Source organism: Malania oleifera, chromosome 6 (assembly GCF_029873635.1).
Source record: "Malania oleifera isolate guangnan ecotype guangnan chromosome 6, ASM2987363v1, whole genome shotgun sequence".
In the NCBI taxonomy this organism is placed as follows: domain Eukaryota; kingdom Viridiplantae; phylum Streptophyta; class Magnoliopsida; order Santalales; family Ximeniaceae; genus Malania; species Malania oleifera.
The window spans coordinates 39531536-39557744 of NC_080422.1; the positions used below are offsets into that span (position 1 = coordinate 39531536).

Sequence of the window (26209 nt, forward strand, 5' to 3'; positions counted from 1 at the left end):
CATGACGTGCGTCTCGAAAAGTTACGTGGAATCAAAAAAAAAAATCGCCTAAAACGGACAACCGAGCAGAAAGTTATGCCCTTTTAACGTTTCGCCAAGGATGGACAGCCGGGGGAGGGGAGGCACTTATAAGGAAAGATGGAGAGCTACAAGGATGGGTGCGATCATACCAGCACTAATGCACCGGATCCCATCAGAACTCCGCAGTTAAGCGTGCTTGGGCGAGAGTAGTACTAGGATGGGTGACCTCCTGGGAAGTCCTCGTGTTGCACCCCTTCTTTTGAAAGAAATTTTCGTTCCGGGGCTCTTTTTGTTGCTATTTTTTTTTTTTTTACCTATGCCATGACGTGCGTCTCGAAAAGTTACGTGGAATCAAAAAAAAAATCGCCTAAAACGGACAACCGAGCAGAAAGTTATGCCCTTTTAACGTTTCGCCAAGGATGGACAGCCGGGGGAGGGGAGGCACTTATAAGGAAAGATGGAGAGCTACAAGGATGGGTGCGATCATACCAGCACTAATGCACCGGATCCCATCAGAACTCCGCAGTTAAGCGTGCTTGGGCGAGAGTAGTACTAGGATGGGTGACCTCCTGGGAAGTCCTCGTGTTGCACCCCTTCTTTTGAAAGAAATTTTCGTTCCGGGGCTCTTTTTGTTGCTATTTTCCTTTTTTTTTTTTACCTATGCCATGACGTGCGTCTCGAAAAGTTACGTGGAATCAAAAAAAAAATCGCCTAAAACGGACAACCGAGCAGAAAGTTATGCCCTTTTAACGTTTCGCCAAGGATGGACAGCCGGGGGAGGGGAGGCACTTATAAGGAAAGATGGAGAGCTACAAGGATGGGTGCGATCATACCAGCACTAATGCACCGGATCCCATCAGAACTCCGCAGTTAAGCGTGCTTGGGCGAGAGTAGTACTAGGATGGGTGACCTCCTGGGAAGTCCTCGTGTTGCACCCCTTCTTTTGAAAGAAATTTTCGTTCCGGGGCTCTTTTTGTTGCTATTTTTTTTTTTTACCTATGCCATGACGTGCGTCTCGAAAAGTTACGTGGAATCAAAAAAAAAAATCGCCTAAAACGGACAACCGAGCAGAAAGTTATGCCCTTTTAACGTTTCGCCAAGGATGGACAGCCGGGGGAGGGGAGGCACTTATAAGGAAAGATGGAGAGCTACAAGGATGGGTGCGATCATACCAGCACTAATGCACCGGATCCCATCAGAACTCCGCAGTTAAGCGTGCTTGGGCGAGAGTAGTACTAGGATGGGTGACCTCCTGGGAAGTCCTCGTGTTGCACCCCTTCTTTTGAAAGAAATTTTCGTTCCGGGGCTCTTTTTGTTGCTATTTTTTTTTTTACCTATGCCATGACGTGCGTCTCGAAAAGTTACGTGGAATCAAAAAAAAAATCGCCTAAAACGGACAACCGAGCAGAAAGTTATGCCCTTTTAACGTTTCGCCAAGGATGGACAGCCGGGGGAGGGGAGGCACTTATAAGGAAAGATGGAGAGCTACAAGGATGGGTGCGATCATACCAGCACTAATGCACCGGATCCCATCAGAACTCCGCAGTTAAGCGTGCTTGGGCGAGAGTAGTACTAGGATGGGTGACCTCCTGGGAAGTCCTCGTGTTGCACCCCTTCTTTTGAAAGAAATTTTCGTTCCGGGGCTCTTTTTGTTGCTATTTTCCTTTTTTTTTTTTACCTATGCCATGACGTGCGTCTCGAAAAGTTACGTGGAATCAAAAAAAAAAATCGCCTAAAACGGACAACCGAGCAGAAAGTTATGCCCTTTTAACGTTTCGCCAAGGATGGACAGCCGGGGGAGGGGAGGCACTTATAAGGAAAGATGGAGAGCTACAAGGATGGGTGCGATCATACCAGCACTAATGCACCGGATCCCATCAGAACTCCGCAGTTAAGCGTGCTTGGGCGAGAGTAGTACTAGGATGGGTGACCTCCTGGGAAGTCCTCGTGTTGCACCCCTTCTTTTGAAAGAAATTTTCGTTCCGGGGCTCTTTTTGTTGCTATTTTTTTTTTTACCTATGCCATGACGTGCGTCTCGAAAAGTTACGTGGAATCAAAAAAAAATCGCCTAAAACGGACAACCGAGCAGAAAGTTATGCCCTTTTAACGTTTCGCCAAGGATGGACAGCCGGGGGAGGGGAGGCACTTATAAGGAAAGATGGAGAGCTACAAGGATGGGTGCGATCATACCAGCACTAATGCACCGGATCCCATCAGAACTCCGCAGTTAAGCGTGCTTGGGCGAGAGTAGTACTAGGATGGGTGACCTCCTGGGAAGTCCTCGTGTTGCACCCCTTCTTTTGAAAGAAATTTTCGTTCCGGGGCTCTTTTTGTTGCTATTTTTTTTTTTTTTTTACCTATGCCATGACGTGCGTCTCGAAAAGTTACGTGGAATCAAAAAAAAAAATCGCCTAAAACGGACAACCGAGCAGAAAGTTATGCCCTTTTAACGTTTCGCCAAGGATGGACAGCCGGGGGAGGGGAGGCACTTATAAGGAAAGATGGAGAGCTACAAGGATGGGTGCGATCATACCAGCACTAATGCACCGGATCCCATCAGAACTCCGCAGTTAAGCGTGCTTGGGCGAGAGTAGTACTAGGATGGGTGACCTCCTGGGAAGTCCTCGTGTTGCACCCCTTCTTTTGAAAGAAATTTTCGTTCCGGGGCTCTTTTTGTTGCTATTTTCCTTTTACCTATGCCATGACGTGCGTCTCGAAAAGTTACGTGGAATCAAAAAAAAAATCGCCTAAAACGGACAACCGAGCAGAAAGTTATGCCCTTTTAACGTTTCGCCAAGGATGGACAGCCGGGGGAGGGGAGGCACTTATAAGGAAAGATGGAGAGCTACAAGGATGGGTGCGATCATACCAGCACTAATGCACCGGATCCCATCAGAACTCCGCAGTTAAGCGTGCTTGGGCGAGAGTAGTACTAGGATGGGTGACCTCCTGGGAAGTCCTCGTGTTGCACCCCTTCTTTTGAAAGAAATTTTCGTTCCGGGGCTCTTTTTGTTGCTATTTTTTTTTTTTTACCTATGCCATGACGTGCGTCTCGAAAAGTTACGTGGAATCAAAAAAAAAAAATCGCCTAAAACGGACAACCGAGCAGAAAGTTATGCCCTTTTAACGTTTCGCCAAGGATGGACAGCCGGGGGAGGGGAGGCACTTATAAGGAAAGATGGAGAGCTACAAGGATGGGTGCGATCATACCAGCACTAATGCACCGGATCCCATCAGAACTCCGCAGTTAAGCGTGCTTGGGCGAGAGTAGTACTAGGATGGGTGACCTCCTGGGAAGTCCTCGTGTTGCACCCCTTCTTTTGAAAGAAATTTTCGTTCCGGGGCTCTTTTTGTTGCTATTTTTTTTTTTTTTTTTTTTACCTATGCCATGACGTGCGTCTCGAAAAGTTACGTGGAATCAAAAAAAAAATCGCCTAAAACGGACAACCGAGCAGAAAGTTATGCCCTTTTAACGTTTCGCCAAGGATGGACAGCCGGGGGAGGGGAGGCACTTATAAGGAAAGATGGAGAGCTACAAGGATGGGTGCGATCATACCAGCACTAATGCACCGGATCCCATCAGAACTCCGCAGTTAAGCGTGCTTGGGCGAGAGTAGTACTAGGATGGGTGACCTCCTGGGAAGTCCTCGTGTTGCACCCCTTCTTTTGAAAGAAATTTTCGTTCCGGGGCTCTTTTTGTTGCTATTTTCCTTTTTTTTTTTTTACCTATGCCATGACGTGCGTCTCGAAAAGTTACGTGGAATCAAAAAAAAAATCGCCTAAAACGGACAACCGAGCAGAAAGTTATGCCCTTTTAACGTTTCGCCAAGGATGGACAGCCGGGGGAGGGGAGGCACTTATAAGGAAGATGGAGAGCTACAAGGATGGGTGCGATCATACCAGCACTAATGCACCGGATCCCATCAGAACTCCGCAGTTAAGCGTGCTTGGGCGAGAGTAGTACTAGGATGGGTGACCTCCTGGGAAGTCCTCGTGTTGCACCCCTTCTTTTGAAAGAAATTTTCGTTCCGGGGCTCTTTTTGTTGCTATTTTCCTTTTTTTTTTTTTTTTTACCTATGCCATGACGTGCGTCTCGAAAAGTTACGTGGAATCAAAAAAAAAATCGCCTAAAACGGACAACCGAGCAGAAAGTTATGCCCTTTTAACGTTTCGCCAAGGATGGACAGCCGGGGGAGGGGAGGCACTTATAAGGAAAGATGGAGAGCTACAAGGATGGGTGCGATCATACCAGCACTAATGCACCGGATCCCATCAGAACTCCGCAGTTAAGCGTGCTTGGGCGAGAGTAGTACTAGGATGGGTGACCTCCTGGGAAGTCCTCGTGTTGCACCCCCTTTTTTTGAAATAAATTATCGTTCCGGGGCCCTTTTGTTGTTGTTTTTTTATTTTTTTTTTTTACCTATGCCATGACGTGCGTCTCGAAAAGTTACGTGGAATCAAAAAAAAAATCGCCTAAAATGGACAACCGAGCAGAAAGTTATGCCCTTTTAACGTTTCGCCAAGGATGGACAGCCGGGGGAGGGGAGGCACTTATAAGGAAAGATGGAGAGCTACAAGGATGGGTGCGATCATACCAGCACTAATGCACCGGATCCCATCAAAACTCCGCAGTTAAGCGTGCTTGGGCGAGAGTAGTACTAGGATGGGTGACCTCCTGGGAAGTCCTCGTGTTGCACCCCTTCTTTTGAAAGAAATTTCGTTCCGGACTCTTTTTGTTGCTATTTTTTTTTTTACCTTTGCCATTACGGGCGTCTCGAAAAGTTACATGGAATCATAAAAAAAATCGCCTAAAACGGACAACTGAGCATAAAGATATGCCTTTTTAACTTTTCGCCAAAGATGGACAACTAAACAGGGGAGGCATTTATAAGGAAAGAAGGAGAGCTATAAGGATGGGTGCAATCATACCAGCACTAATGCACCGGATCCCGTCACAACTCCCCAGTTAAGCGTGCTTGGGCGAGAGTAGTACTCGGATGGGTGACCTCCTAGGAAGTCCTCGTGTTGCACTCCTCTTTTTTGAAAATAATTTTCATGTCGCAGCTCTTTTTGTTGCTATTTCCCTTTTTCTTTTTTTCCTTCTCCATCACCTATGTATCAAAAGTTTACATGGAATAAAAAAAAATCGCCTAAAATGGACAACCGAGCAGAAAGATATGCCCTTTTAACGTTGTCACATCATCTTGCATATTCGGCCAATAGTACCCCTATGTAATCAATGCATGAGTTCTTCACCATCCCTGATGACCAGCCCACAATGTATCATTGCACACTTTAAGTAAGGTTTTCCCCAAGTTTCAAGCTTTGGGCACATACACTCTCCTGCCTTTAGTCATTATCAGTCCATCTTCTACCCAGAATTGTCATGTCTTCCCTTCTTCTATTAGTTTGCTCAGTGACTGCGCCTGCTGGTCTATACCTAAATGTTCCCTGATAAGATTTTTTAAACATAACATCACTCGACTAGTTGATAAATGGCTAATGAGTTTCAATGTTGCCAATTCGGTTTTTCTACTTAAAGCATCGGCCACTTCATTCGTCTTCCTCGCTTTGTATTCAAAATCAAAATTAAATTCAGCTAGGTTCTTCTGCCAATGGGCTTGGTTTGAAGTTAGTCCAGGTTGTGACAATTGAGCAAGGGAGGCATTTATAACGAAAGAAGGAGAGCTACAAGGATGGGTGCGATCATACTAGCACTAATGCACCGGACCCCATCAAAACTCCGTAGTTAAGCGTGCTTGAGCGAGAGTAGTACTAGGATGGGTGACCTCGTAGGAAGTCCTTGTGTTGCACCCCTCTTTTTTGAAAATAATTTTGGTGCCTCGGCTTTTTTTTTTTTTTTTTGCTATTTTCCTTTTTCTTTTTTTCCTTTGCCATCACCTACGTCTCAAAAAGTTACATGGAATCAAAAAAAAAAAATCGCCTAGAACGGACAACCAAGCAGAAAGATATGCCCTTTTAACGTTTTGCAAAAGATGGACAACTGAGCAAGGGAGGCATTTATAAGGAAAGAAGGAGAGCTACAAGGATGGGTGTGATCATACCAGCACTAATGCATTGAATCCCATCAGAACTCCATTGTTAAGTGTGTTTGGACGAAAGTGGTACTAGGATGGGTGACCTCCTGGGAAGTCCTTGTGTTTTATCCCTCTTTCTTGAAAATAATTTTCGATGGCTCTTTTTGTTATTATTTTCCTTTCTCTTTTTTTCCTTTGCCATCACCTACGTCTCGAAAAGTTACATGGAATAAAAAAAATTGCCTAAAACGGACAACCGAGTAGAAAGATATGCGCTTTTAACGTTTCGCCAAAGATGAACACCCGAGCAGCAGAGGCATTTATAAGGAAAGAAGGAGAGCTGCAGGGATGGGTGCGATCATACCAGCACTAATGCACCCGGATCCCATCAGAACTCCATAGGTAAGCGTGCTTGGGCGAGAATAGTACTAGGATGGGTGACCTCCTAGGAAGTCCTCGTGTTGCACCCCTCTTTTTTGAAAATAATTTTCGTGCCGCGGCTCTTTTTGTTGCTGTTTTCCTGTTTTTTTTTTTTTCCTTTGCCATCACCTATGTCTCGAAAAGTTACTTGGAATAAAAAAAAATCTCCTAAAATGGACAACCGAGCAGAAAGACATGCCCTTTTAACGTTTCGGCAAAGATGGACCACCGAGCAGGGGAGGCATTTATAAGGAAAGAAGGAGAACTACAAGGATGGGTGCGATCATACCAACACTAATGCACTGGATCCCATCAGAACTCTATAGTTAAGCATGCTTGGGCGAGAGTAGTACTAGGATGGGTGACCTCCTAGGAAGTCCTCATGTTGCACCCCTTTTCTTTTTCTTTTGTCATCGCCTACGTCTTGAAAAGTTACATGGAATCAAAAAAAAAAATTCACCTAAAGCAGACAGTCGAGCAGAAAGATATGCCCTTTTAACGTTTCACCAAAGATGGACAACTGAGCAGGAGAGGCATTTATAAGGAAAGAAGAAGAGCTACAAGGATGGGTGCGATCACACCAGCACTAATGCACCGGATCCCATCAGAACTCCGCAGTTAAGGTTACTTGGGCGAGACTAGTACCAGGATTTGTGACCTCCAGGGAAGTCCTCATGTTGCACCCCTCTTTTTTGAAAATAATTTTCGTGTCGTGGCTCTTTTTGTTGTTATTTTCCTTTTTGTTTTTTTCCTTTGCCATCACCTACGTCTCGAAAAGTTACATGGAATTAAAAAAATCACCTAAAACAGACAACCGAGTATAAAGATATGCCCTTTTAACGTTTTGCTAAAGATGGACAACCGAGCAAGGGAGGCATTTATAAGGAAAGAAGGAGAGCTACAAGAATGGGTGCAATCATACCAGCACTAATGCACCGGAACCCTTCAGAACTCTGCAGTTAAGCGTGCTTGGGTGAGAGTAGTACTCGGATGGGTGACCTCCTAGGAAACCCTCGCGTTGCACCCCTTTTTTTTGAAAATAATTTTCGTGCAGCGGCTCTTTTTGTTGCTTTTTTTGGTTTACCGAACTTATGTGTTTGGTAGCCCGAAGCATTTTTGAAAGTGAAGTTCGAGTTGCCGAGTTGGTGGGAAAAGTGAGAATTGTGGTTCGTTTGATCGGGGACGCCACGTTCCTTTTGGTTCGGTCACCCGAAACCAAGTCAACACTTTGACTGGTCAATGGTTTAGTCACCCAAAGTGTTTTGAACACAACTATTCGATCGCCCAAAGCCTCACTAATTTTATCCTATAAGTCTAGTTTTACTTCAGTTAATTTTCCTGATAATATAAGTGTTTTTGATGACAACTTATGTGTATGTGCAAGGTCCTAAGGTCTTTCTAAGGTATTTTGAGCTTATTGCATCTACATGCATGATATAAAGTAATTATTACAGACCTTTTCCTATATTTCTATTACAGACCCGAATGAGCATAAAATAAATTACAACAAGAATCAATCTTCTAGGTCTTTAGACTTTAAGTCTTCTTATGCCATCAAGTGATCTTGCTAATATAAACATGCACACAAACTTGATAGACATTAAATACTTGATTATTTGTCATAATCAAAACAGTGTATGACCTATAAGGTTGACATAAGCACTTATTCAGAATATAACTTTCAGCTAGAATCAATAAGATTTACAACAATATAATCAAGAAAAATGAATTCAGTGATTCGACTTATATCTCAATGATATAATTAATATTAAGATCATATTTTCAGCAAAGATAATATTTTCCTTCAAAAAAATCTCTATAAAACTCTTGTTTAACTTCAGCACTTAAGCCTTTATCTGAAAATCAATTTACAACTAATTAATCTCATATTATTTACTTATGAATTCAGAGTTTTAAGCTTTTTTTGAATTTTCAAGTCAACACCTTAATCAAGTAACTGATATATATTTGATCACACAAAAATATGTCTAGCAAGTTCACAATTTTCAATAAGATTCCAATTTTCAACAAGTTCTTAAATATTCAACACAATATCAAATATTCAACAAGAGGTAATATTCAACAAGTTCTTATGAAAATAAAATCATGCACGCAGTTTAAATCTTGTGGAAATTAAAAAGAGTAGGGAAGAAGAAGCTAAACACCATTATTTCTACAAGGTTTGGCCGCAACCTACGTCCTTACATCAAGCAACCCACTATGAGGATTTCCTTTCCCAACTTCGTTACCAGATGAAGTTACAACCTCTCTCCGTTCAAGGTGGAGTTCGCCTCTCTAATGAGAACAACTCTGTCACTAGGCAATGATTCACAATACCTAAATCATCAAAACAATACAATGAAAGCAACAATTGCTTGTACAATAAAAAGCTCCTCAAATAAGCAGATTAGTACATGTTAGTATCCAAAAATACTTCAAATAAATAGTATGAAAGTTGAAGCTTGAAAATATATCACCATAAATCTGATTTACGAGTGTAAGTTTGAAAAGAACAAATCAAAATTTCTTTTGTTCGCAGTAAGAACACAGTAGTAGTATAACCAGGAAAAATGTGTGTGTCGTTCTCTCTTGTCTTGCCCTAATGTGCGAGAATAGTACATTTAAATAGTACATTAGGGTTTCAAAAGGTTTCCCTAAAGTTTTCTCTTAATTCGGAAACCAATCAAGCAAGATATGGAAACAAGATCAGCATTGTAACTCATTTAAACATACACATCAGTCGACTATACTCAAAGGGTCAGTCGCCTGTGCTCTTTTAAAATTAGCGCATTCTGAAGGTCAGAATGGGGTCAGTAGACTGGTCCTGATAGGTCAGTCGCCTGTGCCTATTCTGTTTGCATATTTTCAAAGATAGTAGCACTACAGTTGCCTGATGAAGTATCATGAGTTGCCTAACCTTTCAGAAAACTTGTTTTTCATTATTTTTGGTTTCAAACTTAAATTCCTTTATTGAATAACTTAATTTGAACTATTAAAAAATATTTTCATGTACAAAATCAGGTATCTAAGTCCAATGACATATCCTAGGAGCTTCATTCATTCAATATTGGATTTTGAAGTACTTACATGAGACTTTTATCTTATTATTCTATCTAAGTGCCTAAGTCTTCATGTTGTGAAGCTTCCAATATGTCTTCTGAGTTTTATGCACTGCTTCAACAAGCTTCATGTCCCACATAACTTTATATCCTTCATGATTCATGACTTTAAGTGTTCAAATTAATTAAGTTCTTCAAGTACGCTCACAAAAACACTTAAATCCTGACATTCAAACTTACATAGACATGTTAGGTAACCTTGATTTGTTATCATTAAAACAAGATTAAGCCTTGTTAGGCCAACAAAAAGCTTTCATTGAATCATTAGGGTTCCAAAAGAGATAAAGATGATTTATATCACCTACAAAAATAAAGGAAAAAAAACTATTCTACCCTGATATAATGCAAATAATTATTATCACTAACAATTTCTAATCGTTGTGCAACTTGCAAATATTTGAGAAGAAAATGTGTCTTAGATTGCAATTTCTCACCTTATTTTCCTTCTAATAATCCTAAAAAATTTGCTCGTGTTCACAAAATCTATGGTGCCAGCAATTTTGCAGGTAAACTTATCATTGTGCCTATGTACATATTAACTCTCTCTCTCTCTAGGGAAAAAAAAAAAAGGAAAAAAACTACGGTCCAAAGATTGCAACAATGCTACAGCCTACATGCAAAAGCATTTATGTGCCTGCATTTTCAAATCTAGGTTTGAGATTAGCTACATGCTTTTTATTTTTTAATCTTTTTTTCTCCATAGTTTGATCCATTTAATTAACTTAATATCTTGTTAATCACTAATGGTCAGCCAGTCCCGGTGGACCAAAGAGGGCCAGTAGAAAATTTATATTTTGAGGCATAGTGTAGGATGCAAGCCCCAGTGTAAGGATGTGTGAGAACCATATCTCTACTGCACCAACAAATACAAAATTCAGAAAGAGAGCAGGCCAATCCAGGCTGAGATTGCATTCCTCAATGCTCATCTTCATCATCAACCTCTTCAACATGGTGGCGCCGCCCCCTAACGACATCCTTATACCAAATCCCCTTATAATCGGTTTATGCAGCTGCACTTGTGTCTGGTACCCCAAGAAAAATGATTCAGTTTGATCAAATTATTAGGGTTTGTTTCCTTTGATTTTTAAGAGTAGAGACAATGTCTCATGTTGTTTTATGAGTTTTCTAGAGTTTTTAAAGTTGGGTAAGCCATGTGTGGCATGACTTTGGGTATTAATATTACTTATGAATTACACCATTGTCGATTTAAACATGTAATGTTTATTTTCAAAGGCACTTGAAAGTCTTATATATTTTCCATAACAACATAAACTATTATTCAAAATAATATATAGTATTTTGATAATTATTATATATCCAATCCATTAATTATTTTAATGATATATTACACGATAAATGAACTAATGGGTCGATAGTTTGAAAATAAATTGCATTATTTTAGATAAACTCATAGCAGATATAATTCTTTTCTGTTCTTAGATGGCATCTAGCTACATTAGTCCAGTTATTACACATAAATATTTCTAGTTAGTGGAAAATATGTAAACCATTGAGAGGAACACAAGTGATTTTGGAAAAATACATGACATGTTTAAATCAACAGTGGTGTGAATTAACTTCATGTGCTCTAATTTTACAAATATATCTTAATCATTTAGCCTTTCAACTCATTACTCAATTCTAAATGTAGGATTTTGTTTCATTCTCATATATAACTTATTAAAATATTTTCTCCATCTTTCTTTTCCAACACATTGGTATCCTCATTTTTACACATGTAATACAGCTCTAACAAGAAAGTAATTTAGTTAACACTGGTGGCTAATGAACAGAAAGTCAGAGACATAATATAACTTGAATTAAAATTGTAAAAAAAAAAAGTTGACGACATTCAAAACTTAATAGTGTCATAATCGTTCTAATGTGCTGCAAAAAACAGTCATATATATAACTCCCCAACTTAAAAGCTTAATTGTTATTCATGCATGAGAGATTAAAAGGCAGTAACATCATTGCCTAAGATCTTTGCCAATGAGAGATTAAAAGGCAGTAACATCATTGCCTAAGATCTGTCTTTTTGGATGAAAATTTAAAAATTAGAGTATTTTTGCCAATGTATATATAGTGTTGCACTTGAGAGTGGACTAGTATAAGATCTTTCATTATTTTTATGAACAAAATTGAAGTATAATAACATTTTAGTTGAGTAGGCACATTTGTACATTTGTAAACATAGCTCCTTGTAACAACAGTGACAATTGAATTTAAAGACACGTATACCAGAACTCGTAAATAGGGCATATGATTCTGTCCCTAGCTCCCTCTTTCAAGTGCCAAGATAGGGTCCTGGAGTGGCAACAGGAGGGCCGTATGAGTATCTCCATTCTCCACAAGCCACACATCGGTCTAACTCAACACTGTTATCCAGAGTACAGAATTTGCAAGACCATGCCTTCAACTGGGTGCCAACGCTCATGTTCTTTTGGATCCCGCAAGCTCCACATGTTAGAGCAAGTGGCTGCAATAACACATTCAAGCATAAGAAACACATGAACACGCGCGCGCACACACGGGATATTTATTAACTAATAAGCAACTGTCTCTCCAAATAAATGAGCAAGTATTTGTAAAACCTGATATTTTCTTTCTATTGATGCGTACAAATCAATTTTTTTCAACTTATTTATCAATAAAAATAAATCAATGAACATTACGACAACTCCTGGTGATATATATATATATATATATATTGCAGCTTACACTTGCCCAATATTCTGAAGTTATGACACCTGCCCATAGTTGTATAGATCAGAAGTAACATTTAGTAAACACAAGACAAACAAAAACGACTATTAAAATGGGCAAAGAAGAATCATTATTTTCTTCATGCTCTTTCTGAATTTGAAGTACCATTTGTATAACGAAGAATCCCCTTCATCATATGATTTCTTCTTCATATAAATAGATATTGGATCTATGGGGCAATTACTTGGAAGCACATTTTCCCTTACAGCCCTTCCCATCTGATAGAAAAGAGGATCCCATGATCCTGAACCCCACTTAGCATTTTAAATCCCAAGTTTGTCAAACATTATTCTGCAGTAGTAATTTTTAATGAAAATAAAAATTTAACAAAAAACATGGGCAAAGAAGGCATTTGTCAGATTAAACCACCAGGATAACTGCGAGATGGAGCTTGCAAGCAATAGGTCCATGCTTGAAATGTTGATATCAAAGTCCAAAACACATCAATAAACAGATTTGAAAAGAAGGAAACGCGCCTAACCCCCAGCTGTTAAAATCGCACAACTCTCAATTCTAATTTGAATCTAGTACATGAGTTGAAAGATGCAAGAATGAGCTTGAATCTTATGATTCCTGAATTAAATCTTATGATTCCCAATTCAAATCTTACAAAGTCATCATGATTCATTAGGTATGCACATCTGATCCAAATCCAAAATATTCAATTGATTCCCAATCAAACCAACCACTTGAAAATCCAAAAATTCACAACTAAAATGCATAATGCCTTGAAAACTTTTCCAATAGCCTTTTTGAATTAAATAAAGGAAATGCTTCTATTTTCTCTCCATTTTGAATTGTTTTCAAAATTTTGGACTCCTTGATCTTTACTACAAAGTTTGCAATTCCATAAAGTCTCCATTTATTTGATTCTCCTCAAGAATAGTTTATTTTGAAAGTAGAACTGTTTAGAAATGGAGATATTTTAGTACTTCAACATTTCCAAGAGTTACATTCATTTTTTTTCAACTTTCTAACAAGTGATGTACTTTTCATGCATGTATATTAGGATACATGATCATTCAAATTTCATCAATATATTTCATTTTAAATGTATTTTGTATGTTTAGATGTAAAAAATTATCATACAACAGGTATACTCACATCCAACACAAATTCAATATATCCAATTGGTTCCCAATCAAATCCAATTACTCAAAAATCCAAAAATTCAGTATTCTTCAATGCGGAAAGCCTTGAAACCTATTCCAAGGGCCTTTTGGATCAAATAAAGGAAATGGTTTCTATTTTCTCTCTCTTTTGAATCGTTTCCAGAATCGTTTTCAAATCAAGGAAATGGTTTCTATTCTCCTAAAAAATAGTTTATTTTGAAAGTAGAACTATTTAGAAATGGAGCAGCACTCCGAGAAGAACTAACCCTATACTGCTCTATGCAAGTAAGGTGCTGGTCAAGTGAGACACAGGTAGTTTGGAGTGAGGTCACGTTCTCTTGAAGTGACTGTAGTCCTGAGCGCATATCACTACTAAATGTAGTGAACTGATGATGGAAGTGTACAAACCAAGATGGAGTGTCAGGCTCAGGTTCTTGTTGCTGAGCTAGAGGTGGAGGTGCATCTGCTTGTCTCGATGGTCTACCCCCTTTTAGAAACCAACCCTGCTGATATTTTACATATCCCACTTGTTTCAGGGTCATAGAATTGAAAAGATCATATCGAGTTCTCTTTATGAACAGCTCAGAAGGAGTGGTGACACTAAGGTGAGCAAATAGGAGGTTTAGAAGGTTTAGAATACCACCATATGGAAGAGTGACTCGACGAGCTTCCAATTTAGACCACATCCATTTCAGAATTAAGCTGGACAAATCAAGTTTCTTCCATTTTAACAAATACCATAGGATATGTGATTATATGAACCAACTTGGGGTAGGATATTGTTCGTAATTATTTTCTAAAGGATTTGTGTTTGTAGGTTCAGCTGCTTATACAAGGGAGGATGTCCAAAGTATACTGGTTCCTCAACCATGATCAACGGCAAAAATTCCTCAGGGGTGAACCCTTGCTCCATAATCCATGATTGAGCAAGTGCCGGACATTCAAATTCTCCTGGGCTAATGTGCAAGATAAAGGCCAAAGTCTGTGGTGTTAAGGCAATAGCCTTTCCCCTAACCTCAGTGGTTAATACGGACTCACCTTGTACCATATTTGCATAAAATATTTTCACTAAGTTCGGATAAAGGTCTTTTGATTGATAAACTACAAAATTTTTCCATCCAATTTCCTGAAACATTGGTAGAATGCCTGAAAATTTTGACCTAAAGAACATGGTATCAAGGATTTTACCAAAAATCGGATCCGTAGAACGAAAATGAGTTCAGTATCAATGCTGAGATTGAGGAGTTACGAGTCATCTCTCGATATTTCCGTCATCTCTCTCGGAAGAGGCACCATGATTCGCCGCAGTTTTAGTGTGAGGCATCTTGATTTCAGAGAACCAAACGAAGAGAAACCCTAGAATTCATGGAGAAAGGTGTAGGAAAGTGATTTTGCGGCTTTAATTCAAAGGATTTTGAGGCTAAGGATCAAGGGAGATCAAGAGAGGGAGGCTCGGGTGAGTGATGGAACAGTGGTCAGTTGACTGGGATTTGAAAGGTTAGGGTTTTCGCGCTCAAAATATATAAAGTCCCATCAGTCTCATTTAATGAAATTCAATTTTCACAAGTCAATAGCACTTCAGTCGGCTGAGGTCAAAAAGCTCAAGCACCTTTCATAGTCCGGTTGACTGGGCTTCCAAGCACAATCGCCTGACCTCACAAAAAAAGTTCCATTCTTAGTTTTTCACTCATCATGTCTTCTTCCAAAACAACTTCTCTATTATGTAATAAACCAAGTTCTCTTCTAATTGATATAAATCTATCTTCTAGAAGAGGTTTTGTGAAAATATTCGTCCATTGGTCATTTGTATTTATGAATTCAAATAGTATATCTTCTTTTTGCACATGATCTCTTAGAAAATGATGTCTTATATCTATGTGCTTGGTTCTTGAGTGTGATATCGGATTTTTAGAAATTTTTATCGCACTCGTATTATCACACTTAATTGGTATGGCTGAGTATTCTAAATTAAAGTCTTTTAATTGTTGTTTCATATAGAGTATTTGTGCACAACAACTACCTGCTGCCACATACTCAACTTCAACGGTGGATAAAGCTACGGAATTTTGTCTCTTGGAGAACCAAGAGACAAGAGTCCGTCCTAGAAAATTACAAGTCCCACTTGTACTTTTTCTATCAATCTTACGACCCGCATAGTCCGCATCTAAGTAATTAATCATTTCAAACCCGGTGACCTTAGGATACCATAATCCTAAATCAATTGTGCCTATTAAGCATCTTAGGATTCTTTTGACAGCTATCTGATGGGATTTCTTGGGAGCTGATTGAAACCGAGCGCACAAACATACACTAAACATTATATCTAGTCTACTAGCTGTTAAGTACAATAAACTTCCTATCATACCTCGATAGTATATCATATCTACTGGTTTTCCTTTTTCATCATTATCAAGACTTATTGAGGTACTCATGGGAGTTCCTATGGGCTTACTTCCTTCCATGTCAAACTTCTTAAGCATGTCCCTTATATATTTTGATTGATTTATAAAAGTTCCATTTTTAACTTGCTTAATCTGTAATCCTAGGAAGTAATTTAACTCTCCCATCATGCTCATCTCAAACTCATCTTGCATACATTTGGTAAATTTTTTGCATAAATCTTCATTTGTAGCACCAAATATAATATCATCAACATAAACTTGTATGATAAGCATGTCCTTATTTTTAGTTTTTATGAATAACGTGCTATCCACCTTTCCTCCTGAAAATCCATTTTCTAATAAAAATCCACTCAACCTCTCATACCAAGCTCTAGGAGCTTGTTTTAACCCATATAATGTTTTTGTTAATCTAAATACATAATCAAAGTTATTTATATCCTCAAAACCAGGAGGTTGTTCCCACATAGACCTCTTCATTAATAAATCCATTTAAAAATGCACTATTGACATCCATTTGATAGAGTTTGAATTCTTTATAAGATGCATATGTTAACAACATTCTAATGGCTTTCATTCTTGCTACGGGAGCAAAAGTCTCATCGTAGTCTATTCCTTCTTCTTGATTGTATCCTTGAGCTACAAGTCTTGCCTTATTTCTTACTACTATGCCATTTTCATCCTTTTTATTCCTAAATACCCATCATGTTCCAATTATTGAATGGTCATTGAGTTTAGGAACTACTTTCCATACTCTATTTCTTTCATACTGATTTAACTCTTCTTGCATAGCTATTATCCAAGAATTATCACTAAAGGCTTCTTCAATGTTTTTAGGTTATTCTTGGGATAGAAATGCAAAGTGGTTGCATAAGTTTTTCAATGATGATCTAGTAGATACTCCTAGAGAAGGTTCTCTTATGATTTGATCTTTAGGATGATTTCTTACAAATTTTCATTCTTTGGGTAACTCAGGTTTTTCTATACGATCATCATTGGAGTTTCTTCATTTTTCTCTTCTTTAACTTCTATGATTTCTACATTTTCTAGTTTTTGTGAAGCATCATTGTTTTCTTCAATCTCAATTGCTTTTGTAAAAGGATTAGATTCATCAAAGGTTACATGGACTAATTCAATGATTGTGAGAGTTCTATTATTATAAATTCGAAAGGCTTTACTATTTAATGCATACCCTAAAAAGATACCTTCATCTGATTTTGTATCAAATTTCCCTAAGTCATCTTTATCATTAAGTACAAAACACTTACATCCAAATACATGAAAGTAAGCTATGTTAGGTCTTCTTCCTTTCCATAATTCATAGGGAGTTTTATTTAAACTTGATCTAATGGAAACTCTATTCATTACATAGCATGCAGTATTAATCGCTTCAGCCCAAAAGTGCTTAGGGAGCTTGTATTTATTTAACATAGTTCTAACCATTTCTTGAAGGGATCTATTCTTTCTTTCGACAACTCCACTTTGTTGTGGAGTTCTAGGTGCTGAAAAGTTATATCTAATTCCATGTTCATTGCAAAAAAATTTTCAACATCTTTATTATTAAAATCTCTTCCTTGATCACTTCTAATATTTTGAACATCATAGCCTTTTTCATTTTGAAGTCTTTTACACAAGTTTATCAACATATTACATGCTTCATCTTTTGAGGCCAAGAAAAGTACCCAGGTAAACCTGGAGTAGTCATCAACAATGACGAAAGCATATTGCTTTCCTCCTATACTTTGTGTCCTAGTGGGACCAAATAAGTCTAAGTGAATAAGCTCTAAGGGCTTGCTAGTGGAGATGTGTTTCTTCTTCTTAAAGCTAGACTTAGTTTGTTTTCCTAATTGACAAGCATCACAAATTTTATCTTTAACAAACTTTGTGCTAGGTAGTCCTCTAACTAAGTTCTTCTTGACTAGCTTTGATAGGAAGTCCATACTAGAATGTCCTAGTCTTCTATGCCATAACCAACTTGCCTCATTCATAGTTGCTAAGCATGTGATATTTTGAGATTTTAGCTTTTCAAAATTTATGCAATACACATTACCAATTCTTTTGGCGGTGAATAGAATATTATGTTTTTCTTTATTTTCAACAATACAATTGTCTTGCATAAAAATTATATCAAAGTCTTTGTCACTCAATTGGCTTATGCTCAATAGGTTATGCTTTAATCCATCTACCAATAAGACATCATCAATGGTGAGGGTAGGTTCTTTACCTATTTCACCAATCCCAATAATTTTGCCTTTGGCATTGTCTTCGAATGTGACGTATCCACCATCTTTTTGCCTTAATATGGTGAACTTGGATTTGTCTCCGATCATGAGCCTAGAACACTCGCAGTCCAAGTAACATTTGTCTTTTGATGGGGTTGTCCTAAAGCAAACCTACAAGAAGGGTTTAATGTGTTACTATTAGGTACCCAAACCTTCTTAGATCTTTTTATATCAGATTTATTTTCTTTGACTTTCCATACTTTCTTAACTTTGACATTTTTTCTTTTAAATGGGCATTCAAATTTTATATGTCCATTTTTCTTACAAAAGAAGCACGTAGTGTGTTCATAGATATTGATGGAAGATGTGCTTGCATAATGTTTTGATTCTTTTACAAAGTATCCCATATATAAATTCTTTTTCTTTTTGTTCTCGATTCTATTGTCTCCTAGTCCTTCTTTGTCTAATGACATTCTTTGAGTTCCAATCAACTTTTCAAAGTTCTCTTTTCCTTCTATAAAATTGTTGATGATTCTATCCTTATCCTCAATTTTACTTTTAAGGTATTTTATTTCTAGGTCCTCCTTGCTTTCACCATTCACTTGTAATTTAACTAAATCTTGAGACATCTCATTTATTTACTTCATAAGATCATCAATATGTGAGTCTTTTTCTTTTTCAGTAGATATTGAAGTTTCTAATTGATTCTTTAGCTTTTTATTTGTTCCTTCAAGGCAATGTTTCTTTTAGTTACTTTTACAAACCTATTGTGTAAGGCAAATAATTCAGCCTGGATTTCTTTATATGAAGGCATACTATCACATGATTCACTACATGACTCATCACTGGATTCTACAGGTGAACTATAGTAGGAGTTTACCTCAGCATTATGAGTCATGAAGCATATGTTTGTCATCTTTTGTTCACTTGATTCGTTCTCTAATTCACTTGAGCTTGTATCATCCAATGTAGCTTTCATTGCCTTCTTCTTCTTCTTTTTGTCTTTCTTCAACTATGGACAATCGGGTTTAATATATGTTGGCCTAATAAGGCTTACAATTCTTATTTTGATGATAACAAATCAATGATGTGTTTAATATGGTTCAAGTGAAAGTTTTTCAGGAAAAAAGCAAAGTTTAAAGGAAGTGACAAAGCTCAAAAGCATAAGGAAGCCTATGGATTAAAAGAAATCTTGAAGAGCATAATAAAGTTTATGGATTACAAAAAGATACTAAAGAGCATAAGGATTAAAGATATACTGGTGAAAGCTCAAAGAAACGATTTAAAACCCAAAGATGATGGAAGAACAAGATTGAAGATCAAAGGATCATATTTTTTAAAGATGTTCTAAATGTAAGTACTTCAAGTAAATTTCAAATATAAATTGAATTGAAACTCTTAAACATATTCATAATTATATTTTTATATATTCTAAAGAATATTTTTATAGTCAATGAAAAGAAAGGGTTTTGAAAAAGAAAAACTTTTGAAATAGAGAAGGGCCAGACGACTGCCATGATATGGCAGACGACTGCCAAATTAAGTAAGAAGATTTTTTAAAGAGACAGTAGCAAGACAGGTGACTGCCTAAACATGTCAGGCGCCTGCGTGAACATGCCAGGTGACTGCCTTGGTTCTGGCAGGCGACTACCAATATTCTGTGTTAAGAGTTTGTTCTATGGCAGGCAACTGCCTAAACATGTCAGGCGCCTGCATGAACATGCCAGGCGACTGCCTTGGTTCTGGCAAGCAACTTCCAGTATTCTGTGTTAAGAGTTTGTTCTATGGCAGGAGACATCCACTCGAACGTTGGCTTAAAAACTCTTAACGGGAAGATTTTTTAAACAAAGTTTTGGACATAATTATTTTTAAAAATTTGGAAACTATTTTAAGGAAACTTTGGGGGTAAGGAATTGCTTCTAAACATCTATAAAGAGCCCCAATCCTCAAAGGTTTGAGATATCCAAGCAATTTTCAAGCAATCAAAGTTCTCAAAGGCTCTCAAACTTTCTTGTGTTCAATTACTGAATTACTACTGATTCAAACTCCGAAACAAAGCTTTCAAAGTCAGAATCTTTCATATTTTGGAAGATATTTGGTGATTCAAATTAAGTATTGAGCTTTAAATTCTTTTATATTTGAATTGCTTTGATGTACTATTGTGTTGAATTTTTGTACTAACCTACTCTACTATGAGAGTGTTTTCTTGTACACAAAATCTTTCTCTTGATTCTTATTCATAGACGATTCAGGGCTGTAAAATCTTTGGACCAAACGAGGGAATATCATTTGGAGAGGCAGGCTCTAGCCTAACGGAAGGAGTGTTTGTAATCGGTATTGTTCCACCCATCAACGGAACTAAACTAGTGAATCCTTTGGTATTTTGCCAAAGGCAAGGACGTAGGCTGGGTATAAGCCGAATCTCGTAAAATCTTGTGTTTCTCTTCTTCCTTACTCTTTACTTTTTCAGCAAAGACTTATAACCTGCGTGTATGTTTTTAAATTGTTAATTCTGAGTGTTTAGTTGTTAAATAGACCAGAGGATAATTTGTTTTTGGTTTGATCAGCATTGATTGCGGAAACCGAAAGGGACTACGTTAGTTGATCAACCTAAACTTATTAATCTGAAAGTTTGTTTAAAAGCTAAACATAAAGAAGACTTGTGAGTTTGAAATAAACACAGGGCTTACATAAATTCAGCTTGATTTTCAATTCATTACAGGGCTATTGAGACAAAGATTGAATTCTTGATTAGTTGTGATTGAATTACTTATTGTGGTTGTTGATAGTAAACAAAGAATTAAAATTGAATTAATCTTAAAAATTCCAATTCACCCCCCCTCTTGGGAAGCTATTCTATTTTCAATATACAACAACAACAACAAAACCAAGCCTTAGTCCCACTAAGTGGGGAAGGCTATATGAATCCTTTTCCGCCAATTTATGCGAAAATAAACCATTCTTTTAATAGATTCAAGGATATTAAATCCTTACTTATTATCTCTTCCCAAGTTATTTTAGGTCTACCCCTACCCTTTTTACTGCCCCCCATAGTAACTAAGTCACTCTTCCTCACAGGTGCACTATAAGGCCTACGTTGCAAGTGTCCATACCATCTAAACTATCCCTCCCTTATCTTATCTTCTATAGGAGCTACACCTAACTTACCACGAATATGTTCATTCCTTAATTTATCTTTCAATGTTATACCACTCATCCATCTAAGCATTCTCATCTGGCAACTTTTACTTTTTGGATATTATGTTTCTTCGTCACCCAACATTCCAATCCATATAGCATAGCTGGTCTTATAGTTGTCTTACAAAACTTCCCTTTCAATTTTAAGGGTATTCTACGATCACAGCATACTTGAAGCAATTCTCCATTTTAACCCTCCTGCTTTAACTCTATGCATTACATTATCTTCAATTTCTCCTTCAACTTGCATAACAAATCCAAGGTATCGAAATCTACAAGTGCTATTTATTTCTTTATCATCAAGTTTAACTTTGTCTCCAATATTCCTCCTATCATTACTAAAATTACATTTCATATATTTTATTTTATTTTTACTTATCCTAAAGCCTCTAGATTCCAAAGCTTCTCTCCATAATTCTAACTCAGCCTCTACTCCGTCCCTACTTTGATCAATTAATACAATATCATCTGCAAACAACATACACCATGGAACCTCCTTTTGAATACTCTTAGTCAATTGGTCCATCACTAAAGCAAAAAGATAAAGACTCAAAGCAAATCCTTGATGTACACCTATGGCAATTGGAAATTCTCTAGTTTCTCCATCTATAGTCCTTACAATCAGGTTTAATATGTCCAACCTTTTTACAATTATAACAAGTAAGGAGTTCATTCTTATTTTTCTTTTTACTTGTCTCTCCTTTTTCAAATTTTAAACCTCTAAACTTTCTAACAAATTTCTTATTTCTTTTAAAGAACTTTCCAAGTCTTCTGGTGAGTAGTACTATCTCATCATTATCTAATTCGTTTTCATCTTCCTCTTCTTCACTAGAGCTTTCTTTTGTAGCTTTAAGGGCTATAGATTTCTTATTTTTACTTTCAGCATTCCTTTCATTCATTGTCATCTAATAGGTGAGAAGTGATCCAATTAATTCGTCTAAGGAGGTATTTTTGAGATTTCTTCCTCCTGTAATTGTTGTGGCTTTAGGTTCCAAAATGGGTGGAAGACCTCTAAGGATTTTTTGGATCATCTCATATGTAGAGTAGTTTTTCCCTAAGGCATTGAGGGAGTTTATTATATGAGTGAACCTAATGTACATATTAGTAATGGTTTCATCCAGGTTCATCCTAAAGGCTTCATATTCACTAGTGAGCATGTCAATTCTATTTGCTACAACCTCACTCTAATACCAATTGAAAAGTACGATGTAGTCCCAAGAGGGGGGGGGTGAATTGGGTTTTTTAAAAATTTCTTTGAACTCTTTTTATAAATTCCCAACTTATGGTAAGTTTAGTAATCACGCTAGGATGATTTGAATTACAATATCAGCTAGAAATCAATATTCACTTTTAAAACTTTATGAGCAAGTATATTGATCTTGCAGCAATTTTAACTTAATACCCAAATAATAAGCCAATCTCAATTCACAAGTTAGTCAATTAAATGAAGTATAAATTTCAATCACAATATCAGCTGAAAACCAAATTTACTTTTAAATCTTAATTAGAAAGTATATTAACTTGATTTTGCAGCAATTTAAATCCACACCCAATCAATCAATCAATCAATAAGCCACACAATCCATAAGTTACTTAAATAATATATGAATTGCAGCAGTGCTTTCAAGATTCAAACTTTGTTATCAATTAGGTTTCTTGATCAATGTTCTTCGTTTAATCAAGGTTTCCGCAAACGATTAATCAACGTACTCCCTTTAAGGTTTCCGCAAAAGATTAATCAACGTACTCCCTTTAATTAAAATTTTTCCTCAATCTCAATATCAATTTAATTTCCAGCACTTAAATAAACATCCACGCAATTTATATATGCAGAAAATTAAAGAGTTGGGAAGAGAGTGAGACCGAGTTTTTTACGAGGTTAGGCTATACTCGCCTACGTCCTCACCTTAGGCAACATACCTAAAAATTCCACTATACCACTCCTTTACGGATAGGAGCAACCTTACAACACTCCTTCAATAGGTTGGAACCCTCCTCTCCAAACGATACCCCACGCTCGGTACAATGATTCAACAACCCTAAACCGTCAAGAAAACAAGAAAGAACTTCTTGCGTACAAGAATTACTCTCAAAAAGAGCAGATTAGTACAAGTTATAGCATAGCTAAGAATACTTCAATTTAAATATCAATGAAGAATAGAATTGAAACTCATAGATTATATCACCGGGTTTCTTTGGATTGATCAAACTCAGAGTTTTATGCTCAAAGATCGGTGAAAAATAGCTTAGTAAATATCAGTAAAACTCCAGCAAGTATGTGAGCAAGAAAGCTTTTGGAAGAGTATGAAAGTTGTATGCTTGATTGCTGTTATGAATTCTTTGTAAGATCTGATTTGTGAAATCATGTATTTATAAGCTTAAAAAGTCATATTTTCGTGTTGCCCAAATTACTTAGAGTGTTTCCCAAGTTTTTACAAAGTTTGGGGCACAAGCAACTTAATTTGGAAACATTTAAAAGCTGTTTTAAAATAGCCGTTACGAAGGTCAGGCGCCTGAACTCATCGGGGTCAGTCGCCTGGACTTTAAATACAGCGTATTATCACAGTCAGAATAGGCTCAGGTGCCTGAACTCACAGGAGTCAGTCACCTGTGCCTATACTGTCTTCCCATTTTAATTCAGCAAAATTGTCAGTCGCCACCAGACAAGGGTCAGTCGCCTAGGCAATTAGAACATTATTTTTTAAACCTTGTTTCCAAAAACTTTTGCCAACTTGTTTTGATACTTTTGAAAGATATTTTCAAGGGTTTCCAAAATAAGGTCTCTAGGTCATGATCAACCCTAATGAGCTTCAAAGCATTCATTTTGATATTTAGTTGAAGTACTTACACAAGACTTCCTTAAGACTTTAAAACTTTCTAAACTTGAAGTCTTCATGTTTATGTTTGCTTTGAGTCCATTTTATCTTGAGCTCAATATCCTTTAAGCTTCCACAAGATTTGTCTATCTTTGACCTTTTAAGCTTCCTTTTGTTCACTTGTTGTTGGAGTATGAACTTTTAATAATCACTTATGATCTTGGACTCTTAATACTTGAACTTTTGAACTTCATATACTTGATTTCTTGAAACATCATTACTTAAACCACAACATGTTAAATTTACCTTGATTTGTTATCATCAAAATAAGATTTGAAAGTCATATTAGGCCAACACTTTATTTATAATATATGCCAAGTACATGACCATGACGAAACCCCTACTAATGCACCAACTCACGTTGACTAACACAACAACAATGGTAAATAACTAAAGTAACCAATAACACTCTCCCTCAAGCTAAAGCATAGATATGATTACTGGCTAGTTAACAAAATGGATTTAAACAAGGAAAAGACTATACTTTTGTTTGGTTTGCAAAATGAAACTGAAATAGGAAAAGAACCAGAGGAATGGAAAGGACAGGATTGGAATCACTTTTGGAATACAATTACTACATTTAGTTAGAAACACGAATTGACTGTAGGAATTGCAATTTTAATTTTTTCAATTTTCAAAAATATCCCTAATACAAAACTATTATAATTTTTTAAATTATCAAATATATGACTTCACTTCAATTCTACTTTTTATTGAAATGTTTTACATTTTTTTGGGCCATAATTTTTTAATATTTTTAAATAGTAATAATAAATAATATTTTCATTTGAATTTCTTGTTATTTTTCAAAGATAAACAATAAGTAAAATAATAATAACAAACTATTATTATTTGTTGTTGATATTTTTTATTAGTCGTAGTTGTTTCTTATTTTCTTATAATAATTATTAGTGTAATGATCATAATTATTTTTATTTTGTTATCACAATTTTTATTGTTTTTATAGTAATTATTATTATTCTTATCATTATAATAATTGTTTTCTTATTGTTGTTGTTGTTATTTTTACTAATTATTAAAAAATATTCGTTTTTATAATTATTATTTTTATTTTTATAATTATTATTTTTTGTTTGATTATTATTATTTTATATTTTATAATAATAATTGTGATTATTATTTAGCTACTATTATTATTGACAACAATTATGATCATCATCTTCTTCATCATCATTAACAGTGGTGAGATGGTCAACTTGTCTTTTTAAGAATTTATTATCTAATGAGGGTTATAATTGTCTTCCAAAAAGCGTAAGGAATGGAATTGCGCTTCCTAACTGTAAAAGGAGGAACCAGCATTCCATTGAATGTTAGTCATCATCTTCCAGCCTTACGCAAATTAGACATGGGAATGGGAATCAAGCACAGAATAATAATTCATTCCGGCCCTAATTCCACAAACCAAACAAGGGATTAGTGAATAATCCAGCAAGTTGGAATTCAAACTTCATGAGTCATTGTACTAAGCTTCTACACAAGTTTCTCCAAACAAAGTGACAATCAACTTTAATGTGTTTTATTGGATCATAGAAGACTGGGTCAGAGGCAATATGAGCAGCAACTCAATTATCATACATTAACTATATAGGCCAAAAATGTGAAAAATCAGGTCCTCCCAATGTGCTCTTTAGCCCAACATTGTCACAGGCAGTGCGGATCAAGACCTGATACTTTGACACACCACTCATCTAGGCCACCACAGTTGGTAGATCTTCAAGGATACCAAGTTGCTACCAACAAAAAGACAATCTCCTATTGTGGATCTTTTTCCGAAAGTGACCTAGCCCAATCTACATTTGTTTATCCTTAAAGTGAGTACAACCTCAATCCTAATAGAAGAGACCTCTCCTAGTGATGTGGGGGCAGTATCAAGGATCTGCAACCATGGCAGAGATTAGAAGGAATTGAAAAGGACAGATGGGGAAGAGAGGAGAGAGAAGATACAAGGGGGAAACGTTCACTTCAATTCAAATTCAACATTTGCCTACATCATGGCTTTCACACACTTTCTATAAGA

The 26209-nt window shown here is 36.8% G+C and overlaps 2 protein-coding genes, 19 non-coding genes and 2 pseudogenes across 22 annotated transcripts in view; 22 read left to right on the forward strand and 1 right to left on the reverse strand.

Moving 5' to 3' along the window:
- Nucleotides 1–156: 156 nt before the first annotated feature.
- Nucleotides 157–275, forward strand: LOC131159128 (5S ribosomal RNA). The gene has a single exon (XR_009137737.1). It is a non-coding gene; the product is annotated as a 5S ribosomal RNA (ribosomal RNA).
- A 221-nt stretch (nt 276–496) lies between these two features.
- On the forward strand, nt 497–615 carry LOC131158909 (5S ribosomal RNA). Its single transcript, XR_009137538.1, has one exon. It is a non-coding gene; the product is annotated as a 5S ribosomal RNA (ribosomal RNA).
- Nucleotides 616–840: 225 nt separating this feature from the next.
- LOC131158910 (5S ribosomal RNA) lies at nt 841–959 on the forward strand. The gene has a single exon (XR_009137539.1). It is a non-coding gene; the product is annotated as a 5S ribosomal RNA (ribosomal RNA).
- Nucleotides 960–1179: 220 nt separating this feature from the next.
- Nucleotides 1180–1298, forward strand: LOC131158911 (5S ribosomal RNA). The gene has a single exon (XR_009137540.1). It is a non-coding gene; the product is annotated as a 5S ribosomal RNA (ribosomal RNA).
- Nucleotides 1299–1516: 218 nt separating this feature from the next.
- Nucleotides 1517–1635, forward strand: LOC131158912 (5S ribosomal RNA). Its single transcript, XR_009137541.1, has one exon. It is a non-coding gene; the product is annotated as a 5S ribosomal RNA (ribosomal RNA).
- Nucleotides 1636–1861: 226 nt separating this feature from the next.
- On the forward strand, nt 1862–1980 carry LOC131158913 (5S ribosomal RNA). Its single transcript, XR_009137542.1, has one exon. It is a non-coding gene; the product is annotated as a 5S ribosomal RNA (ribosomal RNA).
- Nucleotides 1981–2197: 217 nt separating this feature from the next.
- LOC131158915 (5S ribosomal RNA) lies at nt 2198–2316 on the forward strand. The gene has a single exon (XR_009137544.1). It is a non-coding gene; the product is annotated as a 5S ribosomal RNA (ribosomal RNA).
- A 224-nt stretch (nt 2317–2540) lies between these two features.
- LOC131158916 (5S ribosomal RNA) lies at nt 2541–2659 on the forward strand. The gene has a single exon (XR_009137545.1). It is a non-coding gene; the product is annotated as a 5S ribosomal RNA (ribosomal RNA).
- A 217-nt stretch (nt 2660–2876) lies between these two features.
- Nucleotides 2877–2995, forward strand: LOC131158918 (5S ribosomal RNA). The gene has a single exon (XR_009137546.1). It is a non-coding gene; the product is annotated as a 5S ribosomal RNA (ribosomal RNA).
- A 222-nt stretch (nt 2996–3217) lies between these two features.
- Nucleotides 3218–3336, forward strand: LOC131158919 (5S ribosomal RNA). Its single transcript, XR_009137547.1, has one exon. It is a non-coding gene; the product is annotated as a 5S ribosomal RNA (ribosomal RNA).
- Nucleotides 3337–3563: 227 nt separating this feature from the next.
- Nucleotides 3564–3682, forward strand: LOC131158920 (5S ribosomal RNA). Its single transcript, XR_009137548.1, has one exon. It is a non-coding gene; the product is annotated as a 5S ribosomal RNA (ribosomal RNA).
- A 225-nt stretch (nt 3683–3907) lies between these two features.
- LOC131158921 (5S ribosomal RNA) lies at nt 3908–4026 on the forward strand. Its single transcript, XR_009137549.1, has one exon. It is a non-coding gene; the product is annotated as a 5S ribosomal RNA (ribosomal RNA).
- Nucleotides 4027–4256: 230 nt separating this feature from the next.
- On the forward strand, nt 4257–4375 carry LOC131158922 (5S ribosomal RNA). The gene has a single exon (XR_009137550.1). It is a non-coding gene; the product is annotated as a 5S ribosomal RNA (ribosomal RNA).
- Nucleotides 4376–4602: 227 nt separating this feature from the next.
- On the forward strand, nt 4603–4721 carry LOC131158925 (5S ribosomal RNA). Its single transcript, XR_009137553.1, has one exon. It is a non-coding gene; the product is annotated as a 5S ribosomal RNA (ribosomal RNA).
- A 215-nt stretch (nt 4722–4936) lies between these two features.
- On the forward strand, nt 4937–5055 carry LOC131158931 (5S ribosomal RNA). Its single transcript, XR_009137558.1, has one exon. It is a non-coding gene; the product is annotated as a 5S ribosomal RNA (ribosomal RNA).
- A 664-nt stretch (nt 5056–5719) lies between these two features.
- On the forward strand, nt 5720–5838 carry LOC131158935 (5S ribosomal RNA). Its single transcript, XR_009137561.1, has one exon. It is a non-coding gene; the product is annotated as a 5S ribosomal RNA (ribosomal RNA).
- A 234-nt stretch (nt 5839–6072) lies between these two features.
- On the forward strand, nt 6073–6191 carry LOC131158940 (5S ribosomal RNA; annotated as a pseudogene).
- A 218-nt stretch (nt 6192–6409) lies between these two features.
- LOC131158927 (5S ribosomal RNA) lies at nt 6410–6529 on the forward strand. The gene has a single exon (XR_009137555.1). It is a non-coding gene; the product is annotated as a 5S ribosomal RNA (ribosomal RNA).
- A 225-nt stretch (nt 6530–6754) lies between these two features.
- LOC131158932 (5S ribosomal RNA) lies at nt 6755–6873 on the forward strand. The gene has a single exon (XR_009137559.1). It is a non-coding gene; the product is annotated as a 5S ribosomal RNA (ribosomal RNA).
- Nucleotides 6874–7046: 173 nt separating this feature from the next.
- Nucleotides 7047–7165, forward strand: LOC131158937 (5S ribosomal RNA; annotated as a pseudogene).
- Nucleotides 7166–7387: 222 nt separating this feature from the next.
- Nucleotides 7388–7506, forward strand: LOC131158930 (5S ribosomal RNA). Its single transcript, XR_009137557.1, has one exon. It is a non-coding gene; the product is annotated as a 5S ribosomal RNA (ribosomal RNA).
- Nucleotides 7507–9977: 2471 nt separating this feature from the next.
- On the forward strand, nt 9978–10502 carry LOC131158567 (LOB domain-containing protein 24-like; the record flags this gene model as incomplete). Its single annotated transcript, XM_058113434.1, is given in 2 exon segments — nt 9978–10118; nt 10350–10502. Coding segments are annotated over 2 exon segments (294 nt in total), but the record flags the coding sequence as incomplete, so codon positions are not given.
- Nucleotides 10503–11699: 1197 nt separating this feature from the next.
- LOC131157541 (DNA-dependent metalloprotease WSS1-like) overlaps nt 11700–26209 on the reverse strand; it is a 33518-nt gene continuing 19008 nt past the window's right edge. For both annotated transcript variants that reach the window (XM_058111777.1, XM_058111778.1), the window contains exon 5: nt 11700–12077. In XM_058111777.1, the coding sequence (XP_057967760.1) occupies nt 11886–12077 (192 nt within the window). In that variant the 3' untranslated portion in view covers nt 11700–11885. The remainder of the gene's footprint in view (nt 12078–26209) is intronic.